Source organism: Protopterus annectens, chromosome 12.part0 (genome assembly GCF_019279795.1).
Source record: "Protopterus annectens isolate FY-2018-M chromosome 12.part0, PAN1.0, whole genome shotgun sequence".
Taxonomy (NCBI): Eukaryota; Metazoa; Chordata; order Ceratodontiformes; family Protopteridae; genus Protopterus; species Protopterus annectens.
Genome location: NC_056746.1, coordinates 1,133,472,723 through 1,133,495,120, shown reverse-complemented (window position 1 = coordinate 1,133,495,120; position 22,398 = coordinate 1,133,472,723). Strand labels below are relative to the sequence as shown.

At 44.5% G+C, this 22,398-nt stretch overlaps 1 protein-coding gene across 7 annotated transcripts in view; it reads left to right on the top strand.

The window, feature by feature from the left end:
• The window catches only part of LOC122817027 (copine-3-like), a 2,295,182-nt gene that overhangs the window by 2,200,520 nt on the left and 72,264 nt on the right, over window positions 1-22,398 (top strand). For all 7 annotated transcript variants that reach the window (XM_044090160.1, XM_044090159.1, XM_044090157.1 and 4 more), the window contains one exon: window positions 5,458-5,694. In XM_044090160.1, the coding sequence (XP_043946095.1) occupies window positions 5,458-5,694 (237 nt within the window). The remainder of the gene's footprint in view (window positions 1-5,457; window positions 5,695-22,398) is intronic.

Here is a 22,398-nt window from a genome sequence, read left to right as displayed (position 1 = left end):
CGTGTGGCTCGAGGGGAGTTGGTTTTCTTTAGGTGGAGCATGTCCATCAATTCCGGGTTGGACATGGCCTTGTATGTCAGGCAGAGATCACCTCTGAGTAAGCAGTATGCAACTGAGTACAGCTGGAGTTTCTTCAGTCCAGATGCATACGGCATCTGTTTGAGGCCAGTAATCTTCTTGGTGAGGTACTTCTGTGGTCTTTCCAGCTGTTGCCGGTGTCTCGTAAGGTGCATCACAAATGGGGCGTTGTACTCTATAATGGGTCTGAGTAATGAGGTGAGGGGCACAATAACCTCTTTTGTACTAGATGCGAACACTTTTGTGATTAGGTGGGCTACATAGAAGGATTTTGTAACCACTTTGGCAATGTGATTATCAAAGGAGAGATTATTATTCACCTGGGTCCCCAGATCCCTTATGACATCTTGCATATTTAGGGGACTACCACCTGTGTGGTACTTCATGGGTACTTTTTTTTCCCAAAGGGGATTACTATGCACTTTTTGGCATTTAGATTGAGGCCATGATTTTGACACCTGGTATCCGTCTCAGTGAGACTCATTTGGAGGATGTCTGTCAGCCGGAGAGTCCATTATGGGCCGCCAAACTTCAGTCATCTGCGAACTTGGTCAGCCATAGTCCTCCTGTGCTTGCCTATACCTCTGAGAAGTATATACCGAACAGGTGGTGTCCTATGACTGAGCCCTGGGGGAAGCCACTCTTACCGTGTGGGTTCTATCCGTGAGCCAGTTTGCAACCCATCTTGTGATGTAGGGGTTTATGTTCAGGCTGGTGATTTTGTCTATAATACCAGAATGGGGAATGGTGTTGAAGACCTTGGCAAGGTCTAGGTAGGCTGTGGACTTACCTTTCCCTCGTCTATAGTCTTGGTAACTGTCTCAAAGAAGTCTACTAGGTTTAGGAGGCATGATCTACAATGAACAAAGCTGAATTGGGTAGGGTCCAGTGTTTGGAGGTTCCCAATGTCTCTGTTAATGTTTTCCATGATGATGCGATCCATAGCCTTGCAGACCAGGCTCATCAGGCTTATAGGGCGATAGTTCTCGGGGTCTGTTGTGGCTCTACCTTTGTGGGGCAGGATAACCATTGCTGTGCACCACTCTATAGGTACGTAGCCTGTGGAGAGGCTGAGACTGAACAGTGTGTTTAGATGAGGGTACGTAGCCTGTGGGAGAGGCTGAGATTGAACAGTGTGTTTAGGTGAGGGGTTAGTTAATTTTGGAGCTTGTGTGAGACGCAGCCTGGGACACCATCCGGTCCCATTGATGCTGTGTTTTTGGCTTGGAAAGGCCTGTTTTAACCTGTGTCACTGTAACTCAGAGCAGATCTGTGAGTTGCCATTTAGATTCTTGACTTAGCTAAAGAATGCTTTGTGGTTATCTTTCGAGTCATTGGCAGTTTTTCTTTCAAAGCTAGCCTTGGATGATTTTGAGGGATCTGGGTTTCTTGCTGATACTGATCAGGGATGTTTTCCCATCTTGGGATTTTACTCTCTCATTTATTTTCTGTACTAGTTTCCTCCTATTGTATAGTTTGTTTATGGCAGGGGTCCACCAGACTGGTTTCCTTTTCTTGGAGGAGTGAGTCTTGGTTTTGCTTGGGATAGCATGATCCATGCATTCTTGTTGCTTTATGTGCACATGCAGTGCTTTACATATAAACAATTAAGGAATTTACAAAAACAGCAAAAATGAGAAGACCCCACATCTGTTATAAGTTGCAGATAATCACTGGTAACCATACTGTAGTTGGTAAATGGACACAGAATATGCATGTCCAATGTCCTGAGTTTGCTGTAATGCACTGCTTTGTAATCCTGCTGTGGACAAATTAACTTCAATTAAATTGTGGTGCAGCACTGAGCATTTTAGAAATTCAGAAAGTAACATGAATTTTAATACAGATTAATGCAAAAGTGTAATGTCATAGAACTGTCCTCTTTATTTTTTTTACACCACAGCATTCAAAATTTTTGGTACCTTCAGTCAACAGGAAGGCCTGAGAATAGGAGATCAGGAGTGCCTCCTGAAGTGCTTTTGAGCAGGGATGGCAATTTCATAACAGCCTGTGGTGCAGCTAAAAAAATGTCCCACTGTCAGAGTAAGACTAGAAGAGGTAAGCAGGCCATTACTCAAGACTCATGCTGTGAAATGTCAATCACAGCAGTAAACAGCTCAAATTGCCTACAGTTCTGTGACAGCTAGGGAGGTGGTGTGACGGGGGAGGGGAGATGAATAGAAGAACTACAAGTCAGGGATAACAAAAGACTTAAACATTAGCAATTCTAACAAGAAGCTGCAGTAACAAAAACTTTGAAAGTCTGTTCTTTGGCTTTTCAGCTGTTTGTGGTATAATTAGCCACTGAAAAGCAACCATTGTTTTGTTAAACTTTGTTAAAAGTTTGTGATTGAAGCAACAGAGTGGATGCATGCTAAGTGAATACTGTGAATACTGTGACAGCAAGTGCGGAACAGGGACGCCTGTGTGATGTCATGGTTTTGAGACAAACACTGCATTGTGGGATAGCAGGAGGCTTAGTAAAACTTATAAACTATTTCAACATGCTAGACCCCAGTGTTAAGAGTATAAAATTACTTATAAAATACTGTATATGGTCCCAGAGTGCTGTTAAAATATAGGAGATATCAAAACTTGATGAAATACACGTTTTTTCAGTCTGTGGGTGCAGTTCTCCTTTAAGAAGGGCACTCATAAAGTCAAGAAGGAAAATATCTGTGGGTGATGAGTACACCTGGTCTGAATTCTGCAGGGAAGTGTAAAGCGACAGTGTTAAGTGTCAGGATAGTATTGTCACCTAGTTTAGAAATTGGATTCCAGAGATGCTAATATCATTCTTCTTTTCCACAGGACAATGCTAAGGCTAAATCTGAAGTGCTATGCTCATTTTTTTGTGGCTCTGAAAGAATGAAAGAGGAATTAAGCTAGTTGAAACTTTAAACAATGGAGGCAGTTGAGGTCCTAGAGTAAGAAGAAAACCTGGACACGCTGTAGTGTTTGCATAAGACAGAAAAGAAGATGGGGCATAATTTAAACATACTACAGTGTGGTCAGGTGGGAGGCTAGAGCTAATAAGAAGGTCAAAGTGAAGAAAGTGATTACTGGCAGCAAATGGCATATAGAAGAAGACAGTGTTTAGAGTAGACTTAAAGGACAACAATGGGATTCTGTTATTAAATGTTCAACTTCTCTGTCGTTTTTCTCCCTATTTACTGTCCCTGCTATGAATAAACAATACAGCATTTAAAATATTTTAAATCGACTGTTTCCTTCCACTAGAACAGTACCTTACTGCACTGTGCTAGTTTCACTTTCAAAAAAACTTTTATCCTGCCCTGGAAAAGATGGCTGCAGTCTCCAGTTCATTAATGTCATCAAAGCCAATGACTACAAGTAGTTTTCTGACCAATTCACTCCCCAAACTGACTGACATCACCACAACCGAAACCCACCCATGCTGTGATGTCACAACTCCCTGGTCCTTCCCCTTTCCATACAGAAAGTAAAAACTAGAACAAGGAAACAGTACATGAGTCAGTCACAGCAGGTAACGGCTCAAATTACCCTTAGCACTTTGACAGCTGGGGAAGTTAGGTGTGAAGGGAGATGCGAGGTGAGTCAAACTAGTACTATTCAGACTTCACAAGAGTAGCCATTCTAAAAAGAAGCAGCTATAAATAAGGGTTCCTATTACCAAATCGAAGAGGCTAAACATCGAACGGCCATAATATCGCTAATGCCATTCAACTATGTGCTTTTTGTGAGATCACAGTACAGTCACTGTAGTGCGATCTTGCAGTTGGTATATTTAATTAACGAGTGGCGTGGGGGGCACAAACCCCACAAATGTGACTTCGAGGTCCGGCACTTTCAGCCTTTAGGCCGTTCGATGTCTAGTGTCTTGCGGTTTTCTAATATAGACCCCAGTAAAAAGCATTTGCACTGCTTGTGTTTTAAGTAATCATTGAACAGCATGAAATGTTACTTAAAACTAACTGACTGAAGGACAGATGTGTATGCCTGTAAAATCAATGGAATGGCAGAAGCTTTAGGAAGAGAGAGGCCTGTGTGATGTAATTTTTTACAGACAAGTACTGCATTGTGGGATACCTAAAGGCAGAGTAAACAATCAGAATTACTTCAAGATGCCAGACCCCATGTGGTCAGACTCAGAAATTATGTATAAAAATATTTAAAAACCTGTAAACAGTCCCAGAGTGGTGTTAAAATGTAGGAAACACCAAACCATGATGAAGTAAACATGTTTTTTGAGTCTGTGGATGCGGTTCGCCTTTAAGAAAATCTTTCCTTAGCTATAGGGAAAGTGAGTTCCAGGAACTAATTATCTGAGGTAGAGGAGTATTTTGTTGACATAGGAATCAGTGTCATAAGGACTGAAATGCACTTAGGACAGAAAAAAGAACAGGAAGGCTAGTTGCAGAATTATGGTGGAGACCAGATTTGAGACACTACTGTTCTGCTCCCATTGCTATCTTTGTTTTCTTGATACCAGTATTTGTCTGTGATTTTACCTAACTAGAACTAAGCCACTTAGCTGTTTCTGAATAGTAAAAAAAGCACAATGTTCAAGGAAAATTATATGACAGCATGGATTAGAATTGTATGTTTTCCATCAGATGGGTCAGGTAGTATGCCATTGACCGTGTTACATTCCTGCATAGTTTATCTTTGGAAGATATTCACATGGCTGCAAAGTTAGCTCCTGCACATTCCTTTGTGAAACATATTGATACAGGGTATGTTTTTTTGAATAGCAACACTACCTCTTTAAGAGCTATACAAAGACATCTTAGCCCTGAGGCGGAGTGCCTTTCTTCTCCCCTCTTACTGTTACTGTATGCTGAAAGTAACCATCTCAAATTTTCTTTGTTATGGTGAAAATTTTGATGACTTTTGTTGGTCTCATCATCACCATACCTCTCAACTTCTTAGAGCAGGAAATCTGGACATAGCCTGAAGTAATAGGGGGAAAAGGCCCAAAAACAGGGACAGATTTTAACTATTGCTGTTATGAACTTTGTTGCTAGAGTAACAGGATTTGTATTGCCATGTATTTTCTGAAGGGTAAGGAGTACGAAACTCAAGTATATGTCACTATTTAGTGACTTCAATCCTCAGTGATTTGCCAGAAAACCACAATATTTATGACGAACAGACCAAAAATCTAGATATTCTGGAAAATCTGGTCTGTTGAGTGGTATGATCATCACAACAGTAAATGGTATATTAGAAAACAGTTGTGTAGTGAAGAAGGAACATTTAGATGTATTTGAAACACCATGTTAAAGTACTTCAAATTGCAATAGAGCAATAGTAGTAGAATAAGTGTAGTAGTTGTTTTGCTACACATTTGCATTTGGCAGTTAAAGCACCAAGTTTTTCTTTTTTTTATCACAGCAATATTTTGTCCTGTTGATAATCACCGATGGAGAAATTACAGACTTGGATCAGACCAGAAATGCAATTGTAAATGCCTCTAAATTACCTATGTCTGTCATAATCATTGGAGTTGGCAGTGCTGATTTCAAAGCAATGGAATTCCTGGATGGAGATAACGGTGTTTTGAAGTCTATGTCAGGTGAACCTGTTGCAAGAGATATTGTACAGTTTGTGGCTTTCAGGCAGTTTCAAAAAGTAAGTGACAAAAACAGTATGCATTTTAAATGGTGGTGACTTTGCAACTTATTCAGGACATATTTTAGTTTTTCACAACCCTTTCTTTGAAACAGTACACAAGTCACTGTCTGACTCTCTGTTCAGTGTTTTATAAACTCTTGATTGGAGATCTGTGCCTTGCCTTCACAGGATGCAGCTTAAGTAGCCTCAGAAATACCAGAACCAGGGATCTAAATCTTCCCTTGCAGATAAATAAAACAAGATGGAGAGAGCGGTTCATCACAAGACCTTCCCCATTTCTGAAATAGTCTCCCACTGCAAATTAAGCAATTTGATGCATTATCTTCATGGAATTGGATGATCAAATGGGTATTCACAAATTCAAACTTGACTGTACTGGCCTAGTCCTCTTTGAGAAAGGAGTTTCAATCTAGGAGTGGTACTGTCAAGGAGTAAATTGTTTTAAGATTCGGTTGCCTTGTACTGCCCATCCTCTGATGTTATCTCGCATGTGCTTGTCTGCCTTGTGTATGTTTTCAAATTGTTTTGTTCTGCCTGTTTAAGTGTGGCAGCCACTTGAACTTTAGTCTCCTGTGAAACTAAATTTTCCTTCATACCCCTTCCACATTCAAGTGTACCATCATATTACTCCATTTACAGATTGTGTGTAGTGTTTGTTGCCATCTTCTTGACCATCCCTTACATTCTGTAGTTAAAAAAAATGGTTTTCTCTACTTTACCTAGTACTCCATACTGTCTTACCAGCAGTCTTTAAACAGAAACAGTGTCTTTAGTTTCATTGGTACTTACTATGCTAGTGATCTGTGAGGGTTGTTAGAAGCCCAGCCATACATTCCCATAAAGTTTTTATATTTTACGTAGAAATAATCAGGAGTACAGCAGAACATTTACATTGTCTGATGATGCTTTTTATTGGTATTCTACTGGCCTTCGTTGATGCTGTTTTGTATTTCTTGTTTACTTTATCATCTTATATGAATGACATATTGACTTAGTGCTTGCGCAATCGCGCAGGCTGCTACTCTTGTTTTCTTTGGGAAAATTCGGGTCATGATCAGTAATATTTTTTCTTTTGAATATCATTTCTTCTGATATGCTCTCCTTATAAGCCAGTGCTGCAGTCAACTTCAGGGATTTCTGCCACAGGCAGAATCCATGTCCGACCCAAGTGTCGGCTTCCTCCTGTATTGACCTTGTGTTCTACCCTCCAGACATTTCCATGGCATAGCATAAAGTCAGACATATAGTTGGCCATCTTTATTTCTTTCTTGCAATATGGTATGATGCAGATATTTGGTTAATCTATCAGGAAAGGCTACCAGTGAAGGACCACAGATATTTACTCCTTAGGGGTTCAGTTCTCTTCTTTGGTAGAGAACCTGTCATTGCAAAGGTTGTGTTAGTGGTTTCTTGGTTGAAGCGTGTTCCTGGTGGCCCTTCAAACACTCAGGTGTCAAAGGTCTTGTACCCCCACACAAAGTATTGTCCGTGTGGACTTTTTCAAGCTGATGATGCAGAATCCAAAGTAGATGACCAGGAAAGATCCTTAAGGTCTCAGGGCATATAATCAACTAGACACCACTCTCAAGCAGTGTGTGACAAAGATCCCCGAGATGCATGCTCCACCCCAGAAAACAAACAAAAATAAAATTGCTTGGTACATTGAATGGTCTGATGATTATTTATGGTTTAGGAGGTTGGCATAATTGTTGAGATTTACCTTACAGACAACAAGGTATAGAGTGTGATTCTCACATTTGAAAGGGAAACTGGCTAGGTTTAAAATGTCCCTTTTGCTAGCCTAGTAATTGCCTATGAAACCCTATCAGTATGATGTGTTGTAATGTTGGGGTTGATGTAATAGTTAATGTGTTTAGTTGACAGACACAAGGTGCAGGGTTGGATTCTCAAATGGATTAATTGGCTAGGCTTAAAATGACCTATGACCCTGTATAACAGCTACCATCCTAATGGTGCCTTTGGCCCATTTATATATGTGGCAAATCTGATGATACTTCAGGAAACTGTGGGACAAACGTGTTAAATCACTGGAATACATCCTCCCAACACTGCTTTGCTTAAAAAAGAGAGCTGGGCTAGTAGAACTTGGATGTCAAAGAAAAAAGGAATGCCATTCTGTCACCTTGCCTGCAGTTAGACTCTTAACTGCAGATGCCTCAGAGTAGACTTGGGGAGCCCACTCCCAGAGCTTAAAGGTACAGAGCAGATGGACCAGGTTGGAGACCAGACTCATTATAATCTTGAAGGAAATGATGGAAGTTCAGTGTGCCTTACAGGCATTCAAATCTCTAAGAAATCTAGAAATCCTAAAGATTATTACGGGGAACACCACAGTCATGTGGTACATGAACAGGGAGGAGGAACATAGCTTTGCAAGTTGTTCAGGATGGCATTAAACCATGGGCTGGCCAAAAATCACATTATTACCTGAAGGGCAGTCTACCCTCTCACATGGACAACATTTTAGATAATCATTTGAGCATTACCTCAGCAGATCTCCTTGAGTAAGTAGTGCAAAAAGAAGTCTGCCTTTCTGTGACATGGAAATGGTGACTGTCAGAGCTGGATCTCTTTCCTTCCCACAAGAACTTCCAGTTTAAGAAATGTTAATTAACAGCCACGCTCCCAAAATGGTAGACAGTGGATTCTTTGTTTCTTGTCCAACTGTTGGGCTGGAGCCACTTTTCAGATCTGATCTGGTCATACCAGAATTCTTAGCTGCAAGCTCCTTTAAGATGTCTGTCTCCCATAATTCCCAAGTCCCCCTCTACAATTTTTGTGATGGATAAACATGGAAAGCTACTTGAGAAAAGCTTTCATAAATTTGGCAATAAGATTCTGCCCCAGGACACTCATGACCTGTGTGTCATGCGCCTGTGGCTGGATCATCTTACTGGAGACCATACGACTTGTAAAGCCTTTGAGCCTAGTTCCTTGTCAGATCAATGAAACAAACTGATACTCAAAGGTCGCCTTCCCCTGGCTCCATCTTCAATCAAAACAAGGAAGGATGAAGATAAGATAGAGGAGGCAAAGAACAGGATTCCAGAAAACAAAAATCAGATGATGTTTGGTCTTCAGCACCAAAGGTATCCAGGTTGGATCGAGAACCCCCAGCATCTACAGCTAAGTTGTTTCAACACCAAATCCAAGACAGGTATTCACCAATAAATGCTCCACTTAAAAATATTTCAAGGACCACCACACCAAAATCATTCATTTTTTTTGATTTACTGGGACTTTTTATCCCTTCAGAAGGAGCTTGTCAGAATAACAGTCAAACCTATCTCATACTTTTTATACCTTATCATGCTACTCTTGTGACTTCAGTCATTAGCAGATGCTCATTACATCTATAATCACACCAGAAAAGGTAAACATAAAATTGATAACATTAAAACATTAAGCATGTATAGTGTAAAAACATTTTTCTTAAAATCATGTAATGGTTTCATAACTGCATTGATTTCTTATTCAGCATGCTATTAACAGATATATTGTTGTTTAAACTTGGATGCCTCTGCTCCCCTTGGTTTAATCTGCCAGTGTAATTCTCTTAGAGTTAATTTACCCGCTATCCTCACCTTGGTAGCTATCTACTTTTTCCAAAATAAAAAAAATTTGCAGTTCTTAAAATTTCTACATCTGATGGAATGTTTGTACAGAGCGCTATTTGTATTGTTTTTGTTGATTTGAGTAGAAATACTCATGTATTCTCTTGGAAAGATGTCTTCATCTTTGCCACATAAAATGAGCCACAGTAAGTTCACTTAACCACATATATTGACGTTTCTGTATTACAGTTACACCTGTCTGTACAATAAATGCTGAATTCATCAACACCTATATTCAGTTACCCTCATAAATATAGGAACAGTAGATGTTCATCATTTGATCACTGCTGCAGTAGCCTTAGCTTTATGGATTAGAGGCATTCCCAGCCTCTTCCTCTGAGACTGACAGGAATGGTTCTCTTGGCAATTCAGTAGCTGCAAAGGACGTGTCTAAATCCTGTCCATGGTGTCTGAAAGGACAGCACCAGAGTGGCGCTAAGGTAAAATTAAGTGGTCTGAGGAACCAGAAGTGGCCACAGCAAAGTCATCCATCTGCAGTGGAGGTAAATTTGTAGCTTGCAGAAAGGGCAAAGGTTAGGGTTATCTGGAAACTTTCTTGTTTTTGTCTCTGGAAGAAGGAAGAAATAAGAACTGGTAAGTTCCACTCTGAAGCCTGGTAATGACTCTTAGCAGTCAGTAAAACAGGTAAGTACTAAAAAAGTAGTTTTATTTTCACCAAACGCACAGTGAAAATCACCACAAACACTTATAATTTAACAAAAGTTTTAAGTAGAAAAACAAAGTTTTACAAGTGACTGAAAGCTGCGTGACAGTATAATAAAACAGTTTTTCCTAGCTTAAATTAAGTAGCTCTACAGAAAAAAAAGTTAAGTTTCTGATGCAAATAATTAATGTGTCTGGATTTGTGGGCGCAGATGGGCAAATGGTAAATTCCCTTAAGCTTTGCAACATGTCTGGCTATTGTATCCATGCAGGATATGACCCACATAACTAAGACTACTGTAGTAATGATCATTTGAACATCTACTGTTACGTTAAGTTTACTTGCACAACTGTACTTTTCAGCAGCCATATCTGTACATACTACTGTCCACAATTCATTTTTTTTCTTTTGTATTGTTTTCCAATCAATTCCTGATGATTTCACTATTCGTAAACACAAACATTGGTTCTGTGCCTAATTTTTTTAGGTAAGTCGGTGGAGTTATACATGACTTTTGTGCATGTATTTTGTGCTTGTAACTGTGTTACTGAAACTTGTGTTTTATTCAGTGTAGCCTTTAGAGTAGTAAGCCCACGGAAAATAGACTTTGGTCTGCTTTTAGCACCATTTTGTGTGTTAAATGTTTTTGTCAGGAATTTTTTCATCAGTTTATGATTTATTTCTTGTCTATTATTGTTTTAGGCTGTATCCATTTATGTGGACTGAAACTAGCCTTTATATATATATATATATATATATATATATATATATATATATATATATATGTGTGTGTATAGGGAACTTTTATGCTTTGAGCTGTTACTGAAAATACTGTCATTTTCTCAGTGCATTATTCAGAGTAGTATGTCTACAGAAACGGCGTTTTGATTGCGACTAGAGGGAAAATAGTGGGATTTGTCCATCTTTTATAGGGCTGACTGTGTAGCCAGTATTTGGTATTTAGCTGACTAGTTTCTTGTCCCTTGACTTGTTGGACTTAAACCCCCCTCCTCACTACCACCATGTTCCCCATCTGCACCCAAAAGTTAAAAGAATAAATAAATAAAAATACTCCTCAGTGTATGGCTTGTGATTCTGCAGTAGTCTTAGCTTTGTAGAGTGTATTGGACCACTCGCCTTTTACCACCACCAGGTCCCCTGGGGTGGTCTTACTATCACAGCTGTGAGTGACAGAAGGGTCAGACACATCCTTCAGGGCTGTACCATTGCCTGCTGCAGGTATGGGAAAACCAAACTCTGCAGGTTTAAGGGAAGTCTGTTGCAGAATCTGTTGCCACTATTGATACTTATCCCCAGGGGACTCTCCGAACAGTGTAGTGCATGCCAAAAAGAGACTGAAGATCTGCCATGTGGTGGAGCAGCAGTCTGACTGCTTTCTTACCTGAGATGGTGGCTATGAATAGATCATGGTGCAGGCAGTTAGCTACTTGGTACATATCTGGGTTATAGTAACTCTGGTGCTTCCACCCTGGTCAGTCTGCTAAGGATTTTCTTTTGAAGGAGATCCTTTGTCTGAGGACTCCGACCTTTGTGTCAGATCAGTTGGTTCCTGTAATGATGAACAGATACAGGAATCCAAACACATGATCTGAAGTAGTTACCTCATTTGCTCTGCAACCTGTGGGTATCGGATCCTATCTCGGATCCGAGCCGGCAGCTTCACAAGCTACAAGATCTGAGCTCCTAGCTCCTCCCCCTACCCATAATCTCCTGCCACTAACTGTATTACCTCAGATCGTTTTTGCCGCGGCTGAAGACGGCTACTTTTTGAAGAGCTCCTTAGCTAAATTGGTGAGACTGTTCCTTTTTCTCTTAGAGAAAAGCTTTTTCTCAGAGTTTGATTGTTGTGTGTTTTAGTGTCCCTATAGACAGTATAGTTAATTAAATAGTTTTTTTGTGTAGTAGTGTTAGTTTTCTGTGTCCACCCCTCCCCCACTTAGTGTTTGGGTGCGTGTGTATTTTTGGTAATGGCTGAAGGGCCCAAGGCCGTTTTTTCAAAATGTACTGAGTGTGGCCATAAGCTTTCTCCTGCTGATGGCCACACTCAATGCATTTTATGCCTGGGGGTGGCCCATTTATCAACGGCTTGCCAAATCTGTGCAGCCTTTAACCCCCGGGCACTAAGGAACAGGAAGAATAAGCTGATCCTGGCGGGCTTGCTCCCCCAGGATTCGGCTGCTTCTTCCTCCCCCTCCAAGGCTCAGGCTGTCTCCTCAGCCTCAGTGCCTTCCGCTCCCCTCGCTCAACCGGGGACTCAACCTCCCGCTTTGGGTTTGAGTTCGGGGGACTCTGGTGCCTCTTCCTCTAAAGAGAAGAGGCAAAAAGATAAGGAGAGAAACAGGTCTCAAAAAAGGCGGGCTGAGACTCAACCCTCAGCCCCGCCATCTAAGCTGGCTAGCTCTCCCTCGAGGGTTTCCGGATCCTCCCCCTCTCGGCTCCGTTCGCCTCGTTTTTCGCCGGAGCCAGAGGGGGAGTACCGGTCTCCCTCGAGGTCGTCGAGGCGACCCTCCCGGCCTGCCTCGACGACTTCCTCCAGGTTGATCAGGAGCCTCACCGACGCAGATATGGATCGGATGATGCGTCGATTCTTGCAGACTCAAATGCAGATGGGGGTGCTCTTGCCTCCCCCCCCCCTCAGGGGGGGGGGTGCGGCCTCTGTCTTCACTCCGATCACTCCTTCTCCAACCCGTTTTCGGGTTTTGGAGTCATCGGATCTGGTCCCTTTTGGAGCCGGGGATTCGTCGGCTCCGATAGCTCCGGTCTCTTCGACGCCGACCATGCCCTCGAATATTTTGTATCTGAGTTCTCGGGTCCGAGCGTCGGATCCGGGGGAGTTGATGTGTCTTCGGCGCCATTGAGGTCGGAGCACACTTCTCTCTCGGATCCGACCGCATCGGCTCTGACTCCGGTCCCTATCTCGGAGCCGAGGAGATTGCTCTCGGAGCCTGGGGAGAGTAGTTCTCCTTCGGCTTTTGAGGTAGTGGAGAGAGTGCTGTCGAGGTCCTCCAGGTCCCCGGTCCGGGCTTCGGCTCCTCTCGCACCCCCGCTGCATATGGGTCTATCCTCCATCATCCGTCCATTCGGACAGCCTGCCCAAGCCCTCCAGCCGATTCCCGTGGAGGAACAGGAAGCCGTTGACGAGCCCTCCTCGGACAGTCCCACCGAGGAGGTCCCTCGTAAACGGAGGTGTAAAAGGAGGCACCTGGACTCCCCTGAGTCCATCACCACAGACACGGATTTGGATGAAACAGAAGGTTCCCCAAGATCACCTCCCGAGGATGTCTCCATCGGAGACATCATGGAGATGTTGCGTATTAGAGGGGGTGGTCTGCCCAAAAACCTTCCGCGGATGAATCCGTGTTCCTGGAGGCGTTTGAGGCAGGCCCGTCTACCTCCTGGGTGTCCCCTCCAGCTGACCCCCTGGTAGACCTTATTACTACCAGGGTGTGGAAGGAGCCCGACACCGTGGAACCAATCCCGAGACGGCCCGACAAAGTCCTTAGCCCCCCATCAGATAGACAGTCGTGGGCCAAGGGGTCTCCGGTCGATGCCATGTTGGTGGCAGCGGCCACGAAGAGAGAACTCGCCCAAGAGAGTTCTTCGGTCCACCCGCCGGATAAGGAATCTCGGGCGCTGGACCACATTGGGAAGTGGATGTTTGCTTCAGCGACCTCCTCTGGGAGGGCGCTGAATTATATGGCACATACCATTAGGCTATAGCGAGACTTGATTAAGGAATACGCTGCAGCCCCCCCCGAAGTCCATGTCGGTCGAGGACAAGAATGAGTTTTCGACTCGTATGGCCACTCTAAAGTCCATATCTAATACGTCCATGTGGCTACTCTCTCATGCAACGGAGGGAGCCGCTAGGGCCAGCGGAGCCGGGGTCGTCTTGCTGCGTCACGCCTGGCTCCGCCTTTGCGATTTCGCGGAACCCTTCAAGGCGTCCTTCGCGAATGCGCCCTTTGACAGGTCTTCGCTTTTTGGCAAGACCGTTCGCGAAATGCTAGTCCAAAGCGAGAAGGACAGGAAGACGTTGTCTGCCGTCGGGGTCCGCTTCTCTAATCCTCAACGATCCTTCTCAAGGAATCAGAGGGGACAAAAGAAGCTGTGGTTCCGCAAGTCTCAGCAATCCCATCCAGCTTCGGACCCCTCGTCCTCCAGAGGCAGAGGAGGACAAGGTGGACGCCGGCCCAGAGGCAGAAGGGGGCCACGTAATTTCGGGTCTAGAGAGCCTTTCTTGGACAGACCCGCGCAGCAGCCTTGAGGGCTTACCTGACTGTCCATCTCTGGAGGCAGTTGGCGGGCGGTTGACGGAGCATCTGCCAAATTTGGAGTCCATTACGACAGATCGATGGGTGCTCCGCGTCATATCCAGAGGTTACTCCATTCCCTTCCTAAGCCTCCCCCCTACAAGCAGACGCCTCCCCGATGTTCCACCCGATCAGAGGGAGGCAGCGGCTTCATAGGTTTCGAAGTTGCTAAGAAAAAGAGCCATCCAGCCCGTCCCCCCAGATCAGTCCGGATTGGGGTATTACTCCAGGTTCTTTTTAGTGCCAAAAAAGATGGGGGACCTAAGACCCATCCTAGACTTGTCCGCTCTGAACCTGTTCATCCCCAAGGAAAAATTCCGGATGGTCACACTTCAATCAATTCTCCCCTTGCTGCAGGAGAACGACTGGAAATGCTCTATAGACCTCAAGGATGCGTACTACCACATATTGATGGACAGACGATCCAGAAGGTTTCTCTGCTTCCGGCTGGGAGCCAGTCATTATCAGTTCAGGGTTCTTCCGTTCGGCCTCACCTCAGCCCCCAGGGTGTTCACCAAGGTCATGGCAGTGGTTGCAGCCCACCTGAGACTTCAGGGCATTCAGGTTTTCCCATACCTAGACAACTGGCTCCTTACCGCCGCCAACAGGCATCAACTCTGCGTTGCAAGAGATTACGCTCTGACTCTTGCCCAGAGTCTAGGCATATCAATGAATCTTCAAAAATCCTTCCTTCGCCCCGTAAAAGTCTTAGAGTTCATAGGGGCCAGATTGGATACCCATGCTTCTCGAGCCTTTCTGACGTTGGACAGGCTGAGCAGCTTGTCGCTTCAGGTGCTTAATCTTCATCAGAACCAAGCTCCTGTGGCGGAGTTAGTCCTGAGGGCACTAGGGTTTATGGCAGCGGCAGTCGGTCTATCCCTAAATGCACGCCTGCGAATGCGGGTTTTACAATGGACCCTCCAGGTTCAGTGGTCGCTATTACTCCACCCGTTAAGCTCCCGGATTCCACTGAGCAGAGTTTGCAGGTATTCCCTTCTTTGGTGGCTTCACTCTCGAGAGCTGAGGCAAGGGAGACCCTTTGTGATTCCCCCGCCCCAAGCCACGTTGACCACGGATGCTTCTCGCCTCGGGTGGGGGGGGAGCATTGTTCGGACAGAACCGTCCAAGGCACGTGGACTTCCCTAGAGACCGCTCTGCATATCAGTGTCCTAGAGATGAGGGCGGTGCTTCTAGCGTTGCAAGCTCTCCACGACCTTCTTCCTCTGGGGACTATTGCAATCCAGACAGACAATATGTCGGTAGTCTGGTACATAAACAAACAGGGGGGAACCAGGTCTTATCCCCTTTGTCGAGAAGCTATGAGAGTGTGGGAATGGGTGATATCCACCAACTGCTTTCTAGTAGCAACGCACATTCCGGGACGGTCCAACATATTAGCGGACAAACTGAGTCGGATAATTCTCACTCCGTACGAGTGGTCTCTCAATCCATCAGTTGCGAAGCAGATCTTCCGCAAGTGGGGTTGGCCTCGCTGCGATCTTTTTGCTTCTCCATTAAACACAAAATGCAGCGAGTACTTTGCAGTACTTCCCCCGAGGGGGAGACTCCCAGAGACGCTCTTGTTCATGCTTGGCCTCCCGGTCTTCTTTATGCTTACCCTCCCCTTCCGCTTTTGACGAAGTTCATACAGAAAGCCTCTCTGTTGGGGAGCAGAGTTATCCTCATAGCCCCATTCTGGCCTCGCCAGATCTGGTTCCCATACCTGCGGTCTCACAGTTTAACTCCCCCTTAGATACTGGAACCCATTCCAGACCTGATTTCACATCCCGCAGGATGTCAAACTCCGAACCTGGTAAACCTCAAGCTTGCGGCTTGGTTGATCCAGTTCCACTGATGGCTAGGACTCCCAGTATCTCATCACAAGTGAAGGCCATTCTGGTAGCGGCTCATAAGTCGGCTACCAGGAAAATATATAATAGCAAGTGGAAACGCTTCTCCATCTGGGCAACAGACAAGAGCCTGGATCCTTTTACAGTTCCTATTCCAACAATCCTGGACTTCCTGTTGCTGATTTTTCGGCAGGGAGCAAGTGCTTCTACGGTTAAGGTGCAGTTAGCAGCCATTTCCATGTGGGAGATGGACTAGGATCATTGGCATCCACAAAGTTATGCAAAACTTTCTTGCGAGGCATCTTTCTCTTGATACCTCCTGTGAAAACGGTGGTGCCTCCATGGGATTTGACGCTAGTCTTGCAAGCCCTGACGAGTCCACCCTTTGAGCCTGCAGCCCCGATTCCTTTAAAATTCTTGTCCTGGAAAACGGCTTTCTTGGTAGCTATTACTTCTGCTAAGAGGGTTTCGGAACTCCAAGCATTGTGTATGAAACCCCCTTATCTCATTTTTCACAGGGATAGAGTGTCTCTCAGGTCTAACCCGTCTTTCTTACCTAAGGTGGCTTCGGAATCGAATATTAGTCAATCAATTTGCCCGTGTTCTTTCCAAATTTTCAGAATAAGGGAGAGTACATATTGCACAGACTGGACGTACAGAGTTAACTACGTTTTTACTTGCACAGAACTAAAGATTTTCGCAAGTCTTATCAGTTGTTTGTGTCGTTTGCAAAATCAGCCAGGGGAAGGGCCATTTCAAAAGTGACCCTAGCAAATTGGATTTGTCAGTGTATAGTTCAGGGGTATGTATCTTCAGGCAAACCAGCTCCTATGGGAATACACGCTCATTCTACCCGGTCCATCGCCACCTCAGCAGCTTTCTGGTCCAGGATTCCTTTGGACGACATATGTTCAGCAGCTACCTGGTCCTCTTCTCATACTTTCATTTCTCATTATAAACTGGATATGATATCGAGAAGTAGGGCTTCTTTTGGCTCCGCGGTGCTTCGGAATATCCTTCCATAAGGCCACCCAGGTTTATTGTCTAGGTAGCTGGGACCCTGGGGACTCTGTCCCACAGGTTGCAGTGCAAATGAAGTAAATACTTCAGATAAAGAAGTTATGTACTCACCATAACGTTCCATCTGAGTAGGTACTTCATTTGTCTGCAACCGTCCCCCCCTGCCATCCCCCTAACCCTTTTTCGGGTTTTTCTGGTCACCTGAAATATTGCTGTCTTGAGGTTAGGTCTAAAGTATACCTCTGTTGAGGTTATGACTTAGATTGGGCAAAATCGATCTGAGGTAATACAGTTAGTGGCAGGGGATTATGGGTAGGGGGAGGAGCTAGGAGCTCGGATCTTGTAGCTTGTGAAGCTGCCGGCTCACAGGTTGCAGACGAATGAAGTACCTACTCAGATGGAACGTTATGGTGAGTACATAACTTCTTTTTTTTCGAGTTTCAGGACCGAAGTCTTCAACTATAGCTAAGTACCCCGTTGGGGAAACTTTTTCTTGTTCCTTACTGATGTCAGTAAAAGTTAATAATTGCATTACTTGTGGAAAACAAATACCTCACAAAGATTTCAATTCGTACTGTATTCCTTGCCTAGGCCCTGACCATGACGTACCTTGCTGTAGGTTTTGTGCCTTATTTAATCCGTCGTCTGTATATCTTTGCCTCTAAATATTTCGGTTCTTGGTTCAATTATCCAGAAATGTCGGTAAGCCATCTGACTACCGGTGTTCCGAAAAAGCGCAAAGACAGATGGAGACAGGCCGTCTAGGTCCAAAACTGCCGACAACGCTTCTCCTAAGCCAGTTTGCCAGTACTCAGTGAGGTGCTTTCGCAGCCCCTGATGCCTGCTACTTCTAACTCGCAGACATCTACTGAGACCCATTCGGAGTCCGGTATGCCGCAAGATGCTTCAGCTGTGGACCCTGCGGATGTCTCTACCTTGGATGGGTCTGGAGCTGCTGTGCAGGCACCGGCTTCTGAGGGTGTATTCAGGCCCTACAGACTTGCATATTAAACCGATGCCTCCTTCTTCTTCAAGGCCTAAACCTCAAACTTTCCCTAGAAAACTGACGCCCAGGCCGCATGTTCAGGCCTCTACGCCTAAAAAACAGATAAGGATGGCTGAAGATCTTATAACTTTAATCAGGGGAAGCCAGCCTCCCCCTTCCAAGAGACCTAGGACTGAGTTTGTTTTTGAATCTTCTGACCAGGATTCTGATTTTTCTGATTCTTTTGATGATTTGGATTTACCCTCATCTAATTGTGAAGATTCTGATACAGAGGACTGTATTCCCTCTGCTTCTCCTCCAGAGGATTTTTCCTTTGGTGAAACCTTGCACACTCTTAGAGAGCATTTCCACTGGGAAAGCCAGGATTTTTCTGATTCGAAAAAGAGGCTTAGGGATTTCTTACTGCTACCTCAGCATAGGCTTTTAGCTATACCTCTTGTACTAGACATTGTTGATGCCGTCTCAGAATCTAGTTTGGCCCCTGATTCTTTACCTCCTGCTCCCAGAAAAACTTGACAGATATTACAGGGTTCCTGACTCTCACAAGTTCCTTTTTAAAAATCCTATTGCGAATCCAGAGACTATTTCACAGGGACCCAAGGGCATTAAGGCTTCTACTGCCAAGAACCCTACCCTTTATGATAGAGACTCCAGGGCACTGGATAGATGGGGTAAGAAAGTTTACACTTCTGCAACCTTGGCCATTAGGGCCTTAAACTGTCAGTTTCGTATGTTAAACTATCAACATGTTATTGGATTACTTCAACAGAAAATGATGTTGATTCCTGACTGTGCTGAAAATAAGGAATTGCAAGATTTAATGCATTCTGCTGAACAGGTTGGAAAACATACTTTGTAATGTGGGTTTGATTCTTTAGAGGCCTCTTGCAGGGCTGCTGTCACTGGGTCTGTACTCAGAATGCATGCTTGGCTTAAGGAGCAATCTTTGCCTGACCATGTTAAAGCTAAACTGTTGGATGCTCCCTTAAATCAGGACCACCTTTTTGGCAACAAAGCTGAGGAAGTTCTTAAAAAGATGCAAGATGAAGCTAAATCTGTGCAGACTGTTAAAGATTTCTTACAAGTTCAGCCTCCAAGATTTACCAGGCATTGGCCCTCTAAGAATTGGTCCTTTCTGGCTCCTTCCAGGTCTTCCTAAGCCAAACCCAGACACAGCAGAAACCCCAGGTTTCAGTCCCAGGGTTACGCACAAGACTAAGCAGTGGGGGGCTTCTGCTCCCAAATCTGGTAGTAGTAAGAATCCCCCTATGGAAAACTGTCTCAATGACTTGATGTTACAATTTCCAAGCACTTCTCAGCTGAATGCTCCTTTAGGGGGGAATGATTGGTCTGCACGCCAGAAATTGCGGATTCATTACCCAGGACAAATGGGTTTTAAATATAGTGTCCCAAGGATACAGATTTAATTTCCACACATTACCAAAGCGAAAAGGTTGGCCAGATCTAGCCCCAAATCAGTGGGCAGAGGCACAAAAGCAAATACTTTCTCTTTTAAACATAAAAGCTATTCATACTGTACCAGAAGAGGAAAAAGGACAAGGTTTCTACTCAAGACTTTTCCTTGTGCCCAGAAAAGACAATTCTTGGCGTCCTATTCTGAACCTGTCTACTCTAAACACCTTTTTGGCAATTCCAAAATTCAAGATGCTGACTCTTCACCAGTTGCTTCCTATACTAGGAAAAGATGCCTGGATGGTAACACTCAGTTTAAAGGAGGCATACCTGCACATCCCAATCAAGGAATCTTGCAGAAGATACCTACACTTCAAAGCAGGCTGCAATCACTACCAGTTCTCTGCACTGCCCTTTGGCTTATCTACTGCACCCAGGGTATTCACAAAGTGCCTAGCCCCAGTCATTGCATTTTGCAGGCAAAGAAATATCCAAATATACCCATACCTGGATGATTGTTTAATTCAGGCAGAAAGCCAGGACTTACTTTTGAATCATCTGGCCTTCATTCATAGGGTGTTGACTTGTCTGGGGTACACCATAAACGTAAAGAAATCACACCTGGTACCCTGTCAACAAATTATATTCCTGGGAGCAAGCTTGAATACAACTTCCCACAGGCTTACCTCACGCCAGAGAAACAAATTTATTTGACAACCTACTTCAAACAAGTGGCCACAAAAACCCTATTTTCTGCAAGGCAAACACTACAAGCCTTGGGGTTCATGGCCTCCTGCATTCTTCTAATTCCATATGCAAGACTGCATATGAGGCAACTACAATGGTATCTAAAAAGCCTATGGTGTCAACATTCTCAGGATCTAGAAGCAATGATTCCTATCATACCTTGCCTACACCTAGAGTTTTTTTGGTGGGCAGAGGCTTGCCACCAAAGCAAGGGACTACCATTCACAACACCCCCTGCCACCCAAACCCTAAAAACAGATGCATCAGATTATGCATGGGTGGCTCATTTGGCAGGGAAGTGCATTCAGGTCAAATGGAACCCAAGTCAAATGCACCTGCATATCAATCAAAAAGAAATGTTAGCTGTACAGAATGCTCTGACAGCCTTCAAGGATCACATTCGTCCCGGACAATTAATGGTAAAGACGGACTGTTATGTGGTACATAAACAAGCAGGGGGGTTCACATTCTTACCCTCTCTGCAGACTAGCCATGGCATTGTGGAATACAGCCCTGAGGCAAGCTCAATTCCTGCCAGGAAAACTAAATACACTGGCAGACGAACTATACAGAAACCTCATGGACCCACATGAATGGAAACTGGAACCAAGGATTTTCAACATGTTGACATGCAAATGGGGGAGCGCTGAGATAGGTCTGTTTGCCTCCCCCCAGAACTATCAGTTGGACAAATTTTGCACAAGGACTCCCCACAAACAGGCTTGGAAAGTGGATGCTGTGTCCTTCAGCTGGAAAAACCTATCCAGTTTATGCCTTTCCTCTGCCTCTGCTCTCCAAAGTACTACTAAAGATCAGACAAAACAAACCAAGGACTATTTTGGTTGCACCAGACTGGACTGGCAAGGCCAATATTGGTACCCCCTCTTGCGCAGTGTCACTGTTGGCCCCATGGCACCTGCCTCAGACCCCTACTCTATTGTCTCAGCAGGAGAACCAGATTCTGCACCCTCAGTTTCAAACACTTTATCTAGCAGCCTGGCTAATTACATAATTTCTCCTTTACCATCCCTCAGTAAACCAGTGATGGATATAATTTTAGAGGCAAGGATGCCTAGTACTAGAAAGTCTTACACTGAAAAATGGAAAAGATACTGTGCCTGGAACCAGTCTCCAGGGATGAGCACAGCAGTGCCCAATTTACCTCAGATTTTACAATACCTAACTGAGATGCTTTACAAGGGCCGGTCCTTCTCCGTACAAATTCATGCCTCAGCCATTTCAGCTCATTATAACACAGAACCTCCCCTCTTCTTACATCCGCTGCTTAAGCAGTTCCTCATAGGGGCCAAAAATCTACGACCACCCAGGAGAGCTCCAACTCCAGCCTGGGACCTCAACTTTGTATTGGAAAAGCCCACCCTTCCTCCTTTCAAGCCAGCTGCCACTGTGAACTTAAAATTCCTTTCCTGGAAAATAGCCTTTCTTTTAGCGATCACTTCAGCAAGAAGGGTATCTGAATTGCAGGCCCTCATGGCAGTGGAGCCTTTCATCATCTTTCTTGTGGACAGGGTGTCCCTCAGGACCAGTCCCTCCTTCATGCCCACGGTGGTATCCAGTGTGGCCCTTAATCAGTCCATACATTTGCCAACCTTCTTTCCTAATCCACAGAACAAAGGGGAACAGATTCTGCACTCCTTAGACATGCACAGACAACTTAGATTCTACTTGGACAGAACAAAACTTCAAAGGAAATCTGATCAAGTGCTGGTGGTATTTGCAGCAGGGGCAGCGGGGAAGGCTATTTCAAAGCAAACCATTTCCAAATGGGTAGGCCATTGCATTCATTTCTGCTACAAACACCATGGAAAAACTATCCCACAGGGGATCAGATCCCACTCATCCAGGGCTGCATCCACCTCTACAGCCTTTCTCAGAGGCGACCCTACCAGGGACATCCTAGAATCTGCTACCTGGAGTTCTGTACATACTTTTACCAAGCATTACCATCTGCCAATTTTCTCTAAATCCAGAGCTGGCTTTGCCACTGCAGTCTTGCAGGGCCTTTTAGCTG